The sequence below is a fragment of the Podarcis tiliguerta genome, assembly GCF_965153285.1.
Source record: "Podarcis tiliguerta genome assembly, chromosome: 4".
NCBI classification, from domain to species: Eukaryota; Metazoa; Chordata; class Lepidosauria; order Squamata; family Lacertidae; genus Podarcis; species Podarcis tiliguerta.
This window is the reverse complement of record NC_139537.1, coordinates 95,390,629-95,406,944: the sequence shown is the minus strand read 5'-3', so window position 1 is coordinate 95,406,944 and position 16,316 is coordinate 95,390,629. Positions and strand designations below refer to the sequence as shown.

Here is a 16,316-nt window from a genome sequence, read left to right as displayed (position 1 = left end):
AAGTTTTGATGTATAAATGCTGGCAGCTTACATTGCCCTCAGCACAAAATGAGTTTTGCCATTTGATAATTTGCTTGATTCACTGTGCTGCCTCACGCAGGGCATTTTATGCCTGATTTATGTTTAATCGAGTCACCTGCTTAACGTTAAGGAGGGTCACAGCTAGATAGAAGGGTTACAAGCACAGAGAGCTTTCAGCATCTCCCCATTTGACATAAGAAATGGGTGTAGGTGCCAGAGGTCAAGGCTTCTTTATTCTTATTTAATGTTCTCTATGGAATATTGCATAAAACATTTATGTACCATGGAACCAATTTGATTTCTCCATGGAACACAGTAGGAAAACATGCATTAAGGGTCTCAAAACACACAACGAATAAAGTAAAAAGCAATCTAGCCAAAGACGTGATTGTGTTACTGCCAGCTTATATATATAATGTAACTGAAACTATTCGCCTTTTACACACCAAAGCACTGTGGTACTGTAAAGATTTCTTCAGCTGTCACAAGTATAGGTAATTTGTTACAGATTAGAAAAGCAAATGAGATATAGCAAATGGAGTCGCGCGTTCATCTTTGTTTCTACAAAATTTACTCAAATCTGCGTGAAGGGGGTCAGGGAGAGAGTTCATTGTAGTTTCTCATATTCTTCTTGAACCACCACTAGTATACTGGCAAAGTAAAATGTATGATTAACAAAGTTGCATTCTCTGAACCTTCTTAGCTTGGAGAGACTTTAAAAATATTAATATTCATTGTTTCCCAAATATTATGAAAAACTATTCAATGTTCACTGCTACTGTTGACTAGATTGCTGTCTTGCCATCATTATTTAATTGAATTTACAATACAGTCCTTTGAGCATAAGTTCCAGACAGGAACAGTAACCAATGGGCACAATATAATGCACATGAATAGTGCACACACCATTCTGAAATCCCTTTATTTCACACACATACTGCAAACTGCTACAACTGAGCTATTCTTACAAAAGAATATATCAGAACTACTATTAAACAATAGGCACGCCGCCCAAAAATCAATTTACCTTAAATTTATTACCCACATTGACTCCTGTTAAATTATCTCTCAATCTACTAATTTCCAGTAAGTCTTTCTCTCCCCCAGGATCCTGCAGACGTACAAATTTTCCCAAGATCATAATCCAAGCGCACATGCAGCTATTCCTAACAGCTGAAATAAAGCAACGAAAGATTAATATATTTTAAGTCTGATGTATTTTGAAATACTACTTAGGCCTGAACTCTTGTCACAGGCATCTGAAAACTCCCATGAATTCCAAGTGAAGTAATAATTCGTTTAATTCTGGCTAATCGACCCATGAATTGAAATACAAGCAGCTTCTGGTTAACTCATCTAGGAATGTCAAAGAACCTGCATCCACACAACAAAGAATATTATCATCCCCTAAATGCTGATAACTCCTCAGAAGGAAAAACAAAGTCCAAAGCAGAAAAATCACCAGAATCCTGTGTACCCTCAATGGTATTTCCAGAGACATCAACATCGTCAGGCTGAATGTGATAATGCACTCACTTATTTGGGAGTAAGACCCACAAACTCAGTGGGACTTGGTTCTGGATCGACATGTAAATATAAAATATAAAAATTATAAAGGAGCACAATTCCCATCTATGAAGGGTGGGGTGGGGTGTCATACTGTGTGATGAGATTCTTCTTTGGTTTGTTCCCTTTCAACTAAAGCATCCACAGCAAGGGAGACCTGGTGCTGCCAGCTGCTTCCTGTCCTTTTGCATGCCAACTGAAAGCAGCAACAGCAGTTCAAGGACCTCTGGGATTGGAGGAAGGGAAACAGCGTCAAGCCCATTCTTCCTCCCTGCCTGCCCAGCCAGCCCAAACGGAATCAATTTGAAGAGTGATCTTGGTTGCTGCTCCAAGCATCTCAAGGGCTGGATGCAGGGACTCTCAATGAAGGCAACCCAGTTGCCATCTGTCAGGGAACTGCCATCGGAGCTGGAGGCGGAGAAAAGGCTCCAGAGGGATGCCGGAGAGGGTCCCACTAGGGAGAGAGGCAGCCCATCCGCTGGGGAAGGAAATCAGCGTAACACCAGTGGAGAAGGGGGGCAGATGGGGGAATCGGAGAGGTGGCTCCAGGACTCCTCGCCGGAGACCAGCGGAGAGAGCACAGGTCCTCCGATGCCCACACCCTCCCTGCGCAGAAGACATCCGCGCAGGGAGAGTAGGAGAAGACTGGGCGTCAAACAGCTTTTATGCTGGAAAAGGTTCAAGAAACGCCCACTGACGGATTCTGCCAGCGACTGAGGCAGCCACGGAACTTGAGGCTGTCCAGACAGAAAGGGTTCAACCAGGTAACCTAGCCGGGAGTGGCGGCAACTTACGCACGAGCAACCCCTAGAACCATTACACCATCCAAACATTATGGGGGAAGGGATGAGATGAGCTTCTGACTGGGGTCTGCTACTTTTATACTAGCGGGGAGCCCCAAAATGGCCCCACGTAGTTGTGGGTCTGTTCCAAGATGGATGCACACAGGACTGCAACCTTTAAGGAGTGGAGGACTTGTTCTTAAAGCAGAATTGTGAGGTCTAAGAGTTTTATCCGGATGATCTATTGATAAGCAACTGGACTTGCTGAAATCTCAAACTTGCTTATCATTTGAATAGATTAAATTTAGAGATTAAAAAATAAGCGTAATTGAAAAAAGATCAGCTGGTATCAAACTGTTAGCAGTAAGATGCCAGAAAATTCTTATCCATTAATCCATATGATGTGCTTTGGATGACTAATACTATTGGCTAGTGAACAGGTTTATATAAAAAAATGGATATCAACAGTGTTAGTTTAAATGTTTTTTTAAGAAAGTAGAAAGGCAATTGCAATCAAATGGAATTTTGATCTTGCTTGACCTCAATATATATATATATATTAAAAACTATCAGTTTGTGACTTCTGACTAGCTGCTATTGTATGGTAATCATTTTAAATTTACACAGTTCTACAGAATTAACTGTGTAAATTTAAAATGATTACCATACAATAGCAGCTAGTCAGAAGTCACAAACTGGTAGAGACATCACCTTGCCAACAAAGGTCCGTATAGTAAAAGCTATGGTTTTCCCAGTAGTGATGTATGGAAGTGAGAGCTGGACCATAAAGAAGGCTGATCACCGAAGAATTGACGCTTTTGAATTATGGTGCTGGAGGAGACTCTTGAGAGTCCCATGGACTGCAAGAAGATCAAACGCATCCATTCTTAAGGAAATCAGCCCTGAGTGCTCACTGGAAGGACAGATCGTGAAGCTGAGGCTCCAATACTTTGGCCATCTCATGAGAAGAGAAGACTCACTGGAAAAGACCCTGATGTTGGGAAAGATGGAGGGCACAAGCAGAAGGGGACGACAGAGGATGAGATGGTTAGACAGTGTTCTCGAAGCTACAAACATGAACCTGACCAAACTGCGGGTGGCAGTGGAAGACAGGAGTGCCTGGCGTGCTCTGGTCCATGGGGTCACGAAGAGTCGGACACGACTGAACGACTAAACAACAACAACACAGAATTAAAGGAGAATGTCAATTTTTAGACCTGCACATTACAAAATATTCCTTTTGAATATGCTTCTTGGCACCGGTCGCTATATAGGCAATGAATGAGGCATGAACATGGAGAAACTTAGATGCACCATCATTTGGCAGGGGTAACTAATGCCGTGAATTAACAGGGTCAGGTCCACCAATTCTCTTAAGACTCAAAAATATTTTGAAGGCATGGGTATCTTGGTTATTTAGGGAATCTCTGGAGATTAGGTGTCCATGATAGTATGAAGAAGTGGAATATGGAAAAAGTTGTCTCTTCAAACTGGATCAAACAATTAACCCAAAAGAGATGGAATTAAGGTCATTCGGGAATATTCTTGCTAACAGAAGAAGAAGAAGAAGAAGAAGAAGAAGAAGAAGAAGAAGAAGAAGAGTTTGGATTTGATATCCCGCCTTTCACTCCCTTTAAGGAGTCTCAAAGCGGCTAACATTCTCCTTTCCCTTCCTCCCCCCCAACAAACACTCTGTGAGGTGAGTGGGGCTGAGAGACTTCAGAGAAGTGTGACTGGCCCAAGGTCACCCAGCAGCTGCATGTGGAGGAGCGGAGACGCGAACCCGGTTCACCAGATTACGAGACTACCGCTCTTAACCACTACACCACACTGGCTCTCAATTTCATTGTGGAACTAAAAACTAAACAGCTTCGTTTGCACATCACACTATGCCAAACACACTAGCAACAAAACAACAGCCCGTGGTTCATGAGGACAGAGCTTAAACCACAAGCCTAATTTCCAATGACTTGCGAAGCAGCTGCGCAAAGGACCAGAGAGGTGCAAAGCACCCACAAGCTCCTCTCTGGGGAGTCTGCGCATATATGTGGTGCTGCTAAGCCATAGGCAATTAATTTTGGGAAATCTTACTTTGTTGGAACAAGGAACTGATTTGATGACCTTCTTGAAATGACGCAAGTTGCTGGGCTCAGAGCTCCTGTTAAGTTGTTTGTTGTTATGATCTGATTGTTATTTTCATTTTGAACTACCATGGTTTGACTTGGATTTGCAAACCATGGCAGGGACAATAAGAGTTAGTAAGGGAGTGAAAAGGAGTGGGGGCAAGTCTTCTCCTAGTTTAGAGAATGCTAAGTCTATTCTATATCAGACTGCTAGCTGCATTTATATATGAAGGTGGAGAGGTGGGCAAATCAATGGTTTTCATCAAAAGATTTGCTGTGGATTTAAGAAGCAACCCTTTTCACCACCATGTTGTCAACAAACACAAACGAAAAGCAGATGAAACATTTCCAAGCCATGCCTGAAGTAGAAACAGACATCAACTGTGTAGTGTTCATTAGAATAGGATTATAAAGCAATTTACAATCACAGATACAAGGCAGCAAACAAAAACAAAACACACAAACAAAAAAGAACCTCTGCACTACAAATGAAAACTCTAGTGATTATACTGTAAGCTCTGTTAAAAGGAATCACATTAAGTTACCATAGGAACGACACTGTAAAAGGCTTGTAGAGGTAAGAAATGCATGAGACGTTAGCATTTAGTGACAGAGATGAAATGAAAACCCTTCTATTGGGAATGGGACACAGATGGATCTGTGTTAAGTGAATAAATACAATTAAATCATAAATAACTTCAAAGGAGCCAGTGGAGCAGAATCAAATACAGAGAGCAGTTAGCCAAGAGGACACAAAACCATAAAGAAGAAGGAAAGCAAACTAAAGAAAAGTTTCCAAACAAAGCAGGGGGGAATGGTTCTGCTAAGTGAATATCTGATCCCTCTTACTAAAACTGACATTAGATAGATAGATGTTAGAGGGTAGATATATTCCTGTAATTAATTTCTAGGTGTTTAGACTATGAAAGACATGACTTTGCTTTCAGTTTACTTGCAAAAGCTGATCATAAGTATGCATCACAAGGCTTCATAAACAATGCAATGGCATTATGCTAATGTCATGTTTATCTTTTCCATCTTTTCCACACCAGATCTTCCTTTTTGAAATTACCAAAACCCACAAAATTTACAGGAATATTTAAGACAGATTTTTATCAGAGAGGGAGAAAGAGATGCTCAGAGCTGTATATAAATTGAACATGGGCAAATAAAGTTAAATAAAACAGAAAAAGAAATTCACAGAAGGAGTGTGTTAAGTCTGCTGCAGAGAAATCAACGAAGAGTCGGTGGTACCTTAAAGACTAACAAATTTACTGCAGCATAAGCTTTCATGGACTAAAGCCCATTTCATCATATGCAATAAAAGAAAGATAATTAAAAATGGTCATATTTCAAACTGCACGCTTCTACTCTCAGATAGGACTACATTTTTAAAAGGTTGGTTAAGAGTTCTCAGCCAAAGGGAATGAAGGCCTCAGAGAGTAAGAATGAAGGAAAGAAAATAAGGGATGATAGTGGAAGAGACCTCCAAGAGGAAATATAAGAGCCCCAATTAATTTTCCTTTATGTCTCCAATGGTTTGGATTTATGTTCCGGTTTGTTAAACAAATCCCGAAGGTTAGAAGGGTAATGCATAGAAGTGAGTTCATATGCATATCCCTTCCAAATTTATGACTTAAATAGCAAAACCTGTGTTTGGAACTTATGCTAGGATTAAATAGGTGTAAATCTGGGTCCAATGAAATTTGTAATGATTATTAATGAAAATGTCATAGATATGGATGTCAAAAAATGGATGAATTACACATGTGAGTTAGTGTGCCCATTTGAAGAATGAGGAGAATAGCTGTGATTCACAGACAAGGATGAAATGCCAGGTTGCTCAGGGCAACTTCCTGGAACAGGTTTATTCACGTGGAAGAGGAGTGAATATCTACTGAACTCTAGAAATTTTAAAACATCATGAGCCCCTGTTCCTTAATATCAGTCATATAAATTTAATTCACAAAACTAAGTAAATCTATTAGAAACTACTTGAATTAAATAAACTAGTTGATTTAACAATACAGCACAAAGCTCTTCTAAATGCAGGCAGAAGATGCCATATCCTCCATAATATGTTGCCATCAAATACAAAAATCCGCTTATTGGGGTCTTTTCCAGGCTTCAGAATTAAATTTGAGCCAGCCTTTCACATATCTGAAAAGCTTCACTTTCAGACTGCGTATGAGTAAGTACTAAAGGTAAAGGACCCTGGATGGTTAAGACCAGTCAAAGGCGACTATGGGGTTGCGGCGCTCATCTCGCTTTCAGGCCAAGGGAGCCGGCATTTGTCCACAGACAGCTTTCCGGGTCATGTGGCCAGCAGGACTAAACTGCTTCTGGCGCAACGGGACACCGTGACAAGAGCCAGAGCGCATGGAGTCCACCCCTTGTGTTTCTGTCCATCGTTGCCCTAGGTATGCCTCTTCAAAGCAGCTCAGAAAAGAGAAGGAAATCATTCAAAGGGCAAGTATTTGTGAATAAACCATTTGCTATTAGCAGCCTAATTATTCAATTTAAGTATCTGTTGTTGCACAGAACAAAGTATTGTCCTGCTGCCATGCTACAAACTGTAGAATCTGGATTGCTAGCATTGATCCAGAAGCGCCTATTTCTCCACTCACTTCCAAGAAAAAAAAGGTATATCAATAATACCATATCAACAAAAATGTGTACCAATGCACAAAATCCATCAATGTGTACCACAAAGATTCAGAGACAGAAATACTCCGGCTCCCTTATTCGATACCCGCCATCGATATTACAAGTTTCCAGTGGAAAGTCTTTGTTCTGTGTCTTGGTGAGATTACCTGCTATTCACAAAGAACTCTGTAGTTACAAACTGCTGCATTCATCACATGTCAATCATATGTAACTTATGTAAAATATTTAACAAAAGGCTAGCTTTTTAACCTTCCATTATCCTCTTGCTGGTATCTTAAGGACCTCCCGAGCCAACTAGACCACAGATCATACCTCTTGTTACTGAGACCAGGCTGGCAGCCAACAGAACTTGGAAATTTAGTCTCACCTGTCCCACACTTTGGGACACTATTCCAGCGGAAAATCAACAGACACCCTTATTTTTTTATTTTCAGGTGTCTCTTGATAGGCCTGTGTTTACATTTTTTGATCAGCCAGTTATTGTGTTGATAATGATTTACTATTTTGACGGTATGTTATATTCTATTGCATATACTACTGAACACTGCCAAGTTACATTGTATGAATTGTCAGTATATAAATACTTTTATAAATAAATAAAAACCAATGAGATTTATGGGATCTGCAACAGCCACTATGCTCTTGCTTAGGAACAGCTGCTTCTGTCTCGTTGCATATAGTCTGCTTACTAGGCCAAACCACCACGGGATCAGAAACAGAATGCAAAGTCATGTAAATTGGCGTGGGAGACGTTTCTGGCTCCGCATGCCAGGTATGGACGTCAGGTAAGGTATCAGATTCTAGCCTCACAGGCCAAATCTGACAGCTGGGTGGGGCTGTCCACTGGTTAATCACCTGACAACACCATGACATCAGGTAACTTTTTAGTCCTGAAGTTCGGACTTCAAAGCAACACAAGGTGCTTACAAAGAGCCTTTAAGCCACCTGAGACTTTGGTTTTAGAGCCAAAACCTGCTTTCTGCAGGGGCACTGGTAGAGACAACTTGGTACAATGGCTAATACACTTTAAGCCTTATGATTGTGCATTGGCAGCTGCATCTGTAGATGTCCCAGACCTGATGTCATATAGGGCAGGTGAGCATGCTTTGAGGGGATAGGCTTTGCAGGCCTCTGACAGGCCTGGCCCACGGTCTAGATGTTTCCCACCCCTAAAGTAAACATTTATCAGGTCAGAATCCAAGTTCACAAATGAAATATTATTAAGATTTTCACTTTATATATTTACTGGAAATAATCTACACACTTAAAATTTAGACTTTTTTTGACAAGATATTTGTGTTTGGGCTGCCTTGCACATTTCTAAATTCTTACACTACGCATAATTCTGTGGCATTCATCATCTTAAATATTTCCTATTACCAAAGCCACAAAAAAGCTGAAACGCAATAGCAGTGAAGTGTTTATTTATTTGTATTAGAAACTCCTCCCAAAACAGAGTAAATGTGCTTGCAATAAGAAAACACAAATAAATATTTTTTCGTTTCACTTATTTCAGGAAAAAAACTATGTGTTTACAGGCCACAAAATCTTAGGTCACCCAGCAGTCTCCTGTTGACTTATAATTCATAGACTCATAGCAGTATAGAATTGTAGAATTGGAAGGAACTATGAGGGTCATCTAGCCCAGTGTTTCCCATTTAAACAGCTACCTTTACACCACAGGTAGGATGCAGGGATATTCCAAGGGCCCCCAGGTGAAAATCCCATAAATGGGGGTCACAGCGTGAGGCTAGGGGGCCACAGAGGGAAGTGAGAAGTGAAGGGGGGGAATCATTTTTTATATTTAAAAAATCTTGATTGGCTGGCTATCCGCTTGGCCAATCACAAGCAAATAAGAGAGTGGCCCACCAGGACCCAATTTTGTCACGTATGTTTTCTTCTTTAGTGACCCTGGTTTGTTTCCGGTGGGAGAGGGTGATCACTGAGGCTTCCGTTTTGGCCAGTGGAGTCTATGATCCAGAACCCCCAGGTCAGGTTAAGTGTGATGGTGGGGTGGCAATGGGTAGGGCAAGCCAGAGCTGCTTGTTCCTGCTGCCACAGTGCTGGGCCTGCTGAGAGCCTGGGCCTAACTCTGCAAGGTGCAGGGTTCAATCTACCCGTGCCTAGCCGATCAGGGCCTTCGGATGTTGCCAAGGGGCGCAGGGCCCGTCGGCAGCATTGGCCAGGCTCTGCAAGGCATGGGGTGCCTAGCCTAGTGGCATCATCTGGTGCTGCTGACTTGCATCTAGTAAATAACTAAGTAAATAACTCAGCAGAAAGCCGCAATGAGTTCAGAGAGCCTTGTTCCCAGGTAAGGGTGTGTGGGGCTATAGCGTTTTATCTAGGCAGTCAGGGCTTCTCCGGATGACAAGATATTTTTGCACCAGGTCAGTGAGAACCACTTGCTTTTTAAACTTCTCCCATATATACAGAGCTCCCTGTGCGCCTTTTGACCTGTATCTGCAGGTGTGTCAAATAACTGGCATCAAATAAGTGTTGTGTACTTTTTATCATACATGGAAGATGGATATCCCTCGGGAAGTTCTGGACTCTCCTTCTTGGAGAGGTTGGATGGCCACCTGTCAGGGATGCTTTAGCTGAGTTTCCTACATTGCAGGAGGTTGCACTAGGACGATGACCCTTCGGGTCCCTTCAAGCACTATGGTTCTGGTTTTTCTGCTTCAACAATCTTTCATTATGGTCCTAAAATTTTATGTAATTGTATTTTGTATAAATTATAAAAGATATTTAAAAACATGTGCTATTTATAAGCAAAACATTTTTAAATAGCTCCCTTTATACCATAGGTAGGATGCGGGGGGCATGGGCGTATCCAGGATTTTTGTTGGGAGGACAGGCTTTTATTAGAGTGGCAGAACCTCAGATTTGTATTGGGTTTTTTTCTTATTGGGGGGCAGCTCCCCCCCTCCCTTGGCTACATCCGGGGAAGGGGGGCACAGGAAGGAAACAGGGTCAGAAGGCAGCCACAGTCAGAAAAAGGTTGGGAAACACTGATCTAGTCCAACCCACTCCAATGCAGAATTCTTTTGTCCAACAAGGGACTCTAACCCACGATCCCGAGATTAAGTGTCTCAGGCTAATGACTGAGCTATGAAAGGTATGATAATCATGTCACCTAAGGGCAATACATTCTATCAACCTCAGCTGTACTCCATTTGGAGCGGGGAGATGTGACCAATGTAATTGACATGATCAATAGGCTTGATTTCTGTATATCCAAAATTAAGTACTGAGCAATCCTCCAGTGGGCGGGGGTACAATTGGGATAACAGCCAAGGAAAAGTTGAAAGAGCAAAGCCTGCAATCAGATACATTATTATCTAGACTTAAGCACCACTTAACACAGTGGGACTTAATTTTGGTTAAACACTGCAAACAATTGTGCTGCAATGTAGACAATGTCTTCAGAAAAAGTTTGCCTTGATACACAAACTGCTATCCTGTTTTCAAGTTCCTTAAACTGTTCTTAATCCACCTCTGTGGAGGTTTTGGTTGGCTGGTTGCAAGTCACTTTGGGTTGCCTTAGGCAGGATAAAGAAACTAACAAATTTAATAAATAATAATATAATGCTATTCAGTGTGGCTTTGCATTCCAGTGCAACATAAGCAGAGGGCTAGCATGAAAAATCTGTTCTGCCTGCATTAGCCTCCGTTATTTTGGGCATCTGTATATTTTGAATGAATCTGGTAAAAATAATTTAAATGTCCCTCTTAAAAAAGGTTTTATTTTAAAGAGAAACAAAGAAGCACTTATTGTGCTCCATCATAGACAGCGGACAACACTTCCAGTTTTAAGAACAGTGCATTCAGGTCAACTAAACACTTATCCAACAATTAATCATTTATTAGAAGAAGAGATCCAAGAGATAAGGAGATTATCTGACATTAGACAGTTGCACTTTTGAAGATGTTCCCTCATCTCTCTTTTTCTTCCCCCATCCTTTTGTTCTTTGTGTGTGTGTTCATTTAACACCAAACACCACCACAATGTTTACAATTAATACAGACAATGCATGAAAACCCAACAAATGCATAGAAGAAAAATGATAGTACTTTCATAAGAAAGCCCCACCCCTCCAGCTCTCCTCAAACCCTTGCAAATTACTACAATAAAAAGCACTAAACCATTAGAAGACAAGGAATGAAGAGGTAAACATAAAGTGAGAGAATAGGAAGGAAAAAACGGTGAAAAGAAAAATATCCCGTCTAATACTCCTAGAACCTTGATGTCTGTTGTGCCTGGAATTGTTTGACACATCTTTCAAAATCCATCATTATATTCAAACATTTCCATTGAGCCTTTGAAATGAAACCTAAAGACTGTTAGGATATTTCCGTTCCACCTTAAAAGGGAGCAGGCTTTGTGAGTCACAGAGTCTGCATATTTCCTGTTCACAGGAAGTTTATGTTTTGTCTATTGCTTTCGTTTCTCTCTCTGTGCCTGAGACACCGAAGCAGGCAGTCATGTTTTCTTTGTTCTGACCAACGCTGAATAAACTTGTAAATAATGCTTTCCTGCATGCATCTTCCGCTGTGTGAATTCTGCTGATAGAGCGTGCATCAGCTCTGGAATGTGGCAAGCTATTTCTGGAGCTCGTGTCGCTAATTGCTGATACTGTATCTATGGGAGATCGATGGATCGCAACGGAGACGACGTGGAGTCATGATGGACTTTGTCTCCCTGGCAGTATCCCAACAACAACTGTATATAAATCTGTATTTGCGCATGTTCATCTCTTCTTATCCTTACTTCTCCTTGATGCATCCTGGTTCCTCCACCTTTTATTCTAGCCTATGTACATCTTCTGTTCTTTCCTGTTTTCTTGTATTAATCTGCATTTTTACCCGTTTATCCTGTCCTCTCTTCAATAAGCTCCTGACCATTCTATACTCACACAACAGCCTTGTAAGGCAGGTGAGGCTGAAAGAGAATAACAGACCAATGCTTCACAACTGCCTAGAGATTTAAACCTTGCTCTCTTTACACCAAACCTAGTCATCTATCTGAGGTGTACACAACTAAAACCATATTGATGGCCTATTTCATTTTTACTACCTCAAGGGGGCCATAGTGCTATATTCACCTCAGGAAAATACATTTTTGTTCCAATTTTAAATCTGTGTTTTGTTTTTAATACATTTTGGGCAAACCACCTTTCCTCTTCTACAACTTATGTCATGCAGATTTTTTTTCTTCATTCTGAATCTGCACAAGTCTCCCCAATGCAGTGCCCAGATGAGGGAAGCTATAGAGTCCCTCAAGGATTAGAACTGGAGAGCAGACCCCATGGACTCTGATGAAAGGGCAGAATGCTGCTGTTTTCCATTATGAAAAAGATCCAGTTGTTCAACGTAACTCCACCCAGTTTCGGCTAACTTACTCCATCCCACATAATTCAGGAAAGTTCCTCCAATGTCCAGGGGAGACTTTGAGAGAGGAGGAGGAGGAAGGTTGGATGGAAATGTCTCCTCGTATTCACATTTCTCAGGATCAAAGCCAAGAAAAGGAATTCTTTTTTAAAAAATAATATTTATTAAGGGTTTTAAAAGAAAAGGAATTCTGGCAACAAGATGCCACCTGGATAGAAATGGCTAGTAAAAGGATGAGATGTAGTTGTTGCAGCCAAAGCAGCACAGTTGTAACAAAAACAATATAGGAATTGATTTACTGGAAATAAGTTTTATTTCCATTTTGGTATTGTATCATATAAAATCGCATAATGACAGCAGCATATGCATTTTAATTATGAGTTACATATGATCCATGCAAAGGGAAAACAAGCTGGCTTCATAGGCGGTTGAAGGGAAGGAGGAGGTCTCTGCAACATTCTGGGGGCTGGGGTTACAGAGTTCCTGCTCACATGGTCATGCAACATATTACACACCCATTAGCTAATAAAAGTTTTCATTTGTCAGGAAATTATTACAGAGCAATACAAAATGAAAGTGTATTTTAAAATAATGCTTGGGTGTCCTATGGAATTAAGGGATGCGGTTACCACACCATAGAGTACAAATTTCCTACCTGTTGGTGGAATGATTCCTGGAGACATAAGACCAGGGACAGAATGCGGCATGATATGTGAATTCTCTGGAGAGGTGACACTTTGAGTCCGCTTAGGAGGCCGACCAGGTCTGGAACTGAAAGGGGGGAAACCAAACAACAAAAAAACAACTTTACAATTAAGCTGTTGTCTTACACATCATTTCAAAGTTGTTTCAATTGGTAACATGGACTGTAAATAAATTTGTTTCAAGGACGGTTGCTTTTGCAGTTAGATGTAATAGACTTCCATCACTAATTAGATTACATGCTGAATTCATTTTCCTCATTGAAGATCAGCCGCGCTTGATGCATAATTCATAGCCTGCACCTCGTTACCTGCTTCTTCATATTAATATCTATACACAGTTTGAATTGCCTCGTTTGCATATGCTAAAGTTCTGCATGCAGCCTTCAGCATGAAAATTATGCACTAACTTGTAATAATTATTACAGTCAGCCTGCTATTGATTTATGAGACTTTTAAAAACCAAATATGTGTAGTACTTGTAATGAATGATATTTTAAGGTTCTTCAGGAAATTAAAAGGCAATGGCTGCCTAAGGAAATGTTCTGCTTGTTTGATTTAATACTACAGTTAGCTGGGAGGTGGAATGAAAGAGTGATTCAGACCTATAGCACATTTTTCGATGATATGTTTTATTACTTCGCACTACTACCCTGATATCTAGATGATAAATGACAATACATATCTAATATGTGAAAAGGTCTTGCAATTTCTTTATTTTTTGTCACGTAAAAGATAAGTCAAGTTATCATTTAACCCTTATTCTATTTAAAAGCAAAAAAATCTTGCTTTAAATAAGGCACATTATTCAGAAAAGGCTTTGAATTGTTTGTAAGGCATCCTTGAAAAATTGCAGCCCTGGCACCTTACATCTGTCCTGTGTGAATACATAGAAGAGATTGTACACATTCCCTAACTCTGAAAGCCTTTAGATTTTGATTTACTAGAATACGGTAATAAATACACAGATCCCACTATTTTGGGACCCCATTCAGAAGAAATGTTCACCACAGAAAAACAAAGGTGAGGTCGCTTTCTGCTGACTGTACAATAGACCCTTCACACAATAATACCAGATTGGAACTGCCAATCTCATGGAAACCTAAAAGCAAGCAGCTATGTGAGAGGCTCCTCCCTGAAGACAACTGCGCTAAACTGTGGACAATCCACAAGGAAGGACTAGGGGTGTTCCCTATGCCACAGGCAGGATGAGCAGCCTGCTCCCGTCATTGAACGGGATTACACAGGAAACAAGGAGAAAGGTCAAAAGTGGATGTGAAAACCATACTTGAGCGTTAAACTACAATGGATCTGTATGCATAGCAGGGTTAGAATCATAGAATCATAGAGTTGGAAGAGACCACAAGGGCCATCGAGTCCAACCCCCTGCCAAGCAGGAAACACCATCAGAGCACTCCTGACATATGGTTGCCAAGCCTCTGCTTAAAGACCTCCAAAGAAGGAGACTCCACCACACTCCTTGGCAGCAAATTCCACTGTCGAACAGCTCTTACTGTCAGGAAGTTCTTCCTAATGTTTAGGTGGAATCTTCTTTCTTGTAGTTTGTTCTTTCTATGTGTATTTCCAAGTATGTTCAAAAGCTACCTTCTGAGGCACTTATGAAGAGTAGGGTAGTATGGTCAGTTGTTTGAGTAAGTCGGGAGAAGGGTTTTACTGGGGGTTCTTCAGATTAAAGTCCCTATTATGGGACAAGGAAATTTTAAGTGCAAGATGCTTTTTTGCTGCCTACAAGCTCTTTTGATAAAAAAGGGAAAGTTAAACAACAACAGCTGCTGTTATATACAAAAATTCCATTGAACTCAAAATTCTGCTGTTGAATTTATTTATTTAAATTATTGAATTTTAAAATGTTACATTACAAATTAAACTTATTTTTATTACACCGTACATTTATCTTACATCACTTCAGTATTTATTATTTATTCTACAGTCGAATTTACTTTAAGATTGCCAACGTTTTCAACTGCATACTATTTTTTTGATTACACCGTACTCAACAAAAATTTTCCACTGCTCCTTAAATACCTGTTCTGGTTCTCTTATTCTACTTGTTACACCCGCTAACTCTGCATATTCTAACATCTTAAATTGCCAATCCTCCTTGCTGGGGACCTCTACACTTAGTCCAGCAAGATCTGAGCCACTGTTGTTGCACATATTTTTCTGACTCCTGGGAATCTCTGTCTGGGTAATTCCTAACAAAAATGCCTCTGGTTGTTGGTTGTTGTTGTTTTGGTTTTGGTTTTTTGAAATGTTGTTTTAAACACTTTTTTCATCTCATTATATATAATTTCCCAATATTCTTTTACAATTTTGAATGCCCACCACACATGAAAAAAGGTTCCTTCTACTTCTTTACATTTCCAACACAAATCCGATTCCGCATTATACATTTGAGCCAATCTACTCGGAGCTGAATAACCATCTATGGATCATTTTCATAAAGCTCCACTGTTGAATTTAATATGACACCCTACACCTTACGTTTCTAGGCCTTGTTTTTGCAAAGAAAAATTACACACACACACACACCACAGGTAATAGTGGTTTGTTAAGTCAGCTCCAAATATCAATTATGTTTATATGATGGGCATCATTTTCACTGTGGCACTTTTCTGCATGGAAGAAGTAAAGGTTAGAGTGCTGGACTTGGATGTGGGAAGCTAAATTTCAAATCCCCATTCAGCTATTCGGTGTTACCACCTCACAGGTAAGATAGAAATAACCTCACATCCTCCATCCTGTAATTCTGGCAGAGTAAGAATGTGATAAATAAATACATACCATGCAGGCACACATAAACACATACAGGACACACTAAATTCTAATTTGTTGACTGTGGATGAAATATTACCTCATCCATCTAGTTCTACTTGTTACGAGACTTATTTTAGGGTTGACTTCAAAGCAGCAAATAATTAGAATGTACACACTGCAGAGTATTCCAAAAGATGATAATACCAGAAACGTCTTATTTATGTCCATTTCTAGATGTAAGACATATGTAACACAATGCCTGCCTTCACTGTGAGCATTAGATCATC

The 16,316-nt window shown here is 40.3% G+C and overlaps 1 protein-coding gene and 1 long non-coding RNA gene across 12 annotated transcripts in view; both read right to left on the bottom strand.

Annotated features, from left to right (window-relative positions):
• The window catches only part of DACH1 (dachshund family transcription factor 1), a 344,636-nt gene that overhangs the window by 185,701 nt on the left and 142,619 nt on the right, over window positions 1–16,316 (bottom strand). For all 11 annotated transcript variants that reach the window (XM_083435828.1, XM_083435830.1, XM_083435822.1 and 8 more), the window contains exon 2: window positions 13,206–13,321. In XM_083435828.1, the coding sequence (XP_083291954.1) occupies window positions 13,206–13,321 (116 nt within the window). The remainder of the gene's footprint in view (window positions 1–13,205; window positions 13,322–16,316) is intronic.
• On the bottom strand, window positions 1,948–6,443 carry LOC310675434. The gene is made up of 4 exons (XR_014510150.1): window positions 4,196–6,443; window positions 3,557–3,917; window positions 2,393–3,010; window positions 1,948–1,972 (listed from the first exon to the last, which is right to left on the bottom strand). It is a non-coding gene; the product is annotated as an uncharacterized lncRNA (long non-coding RNA).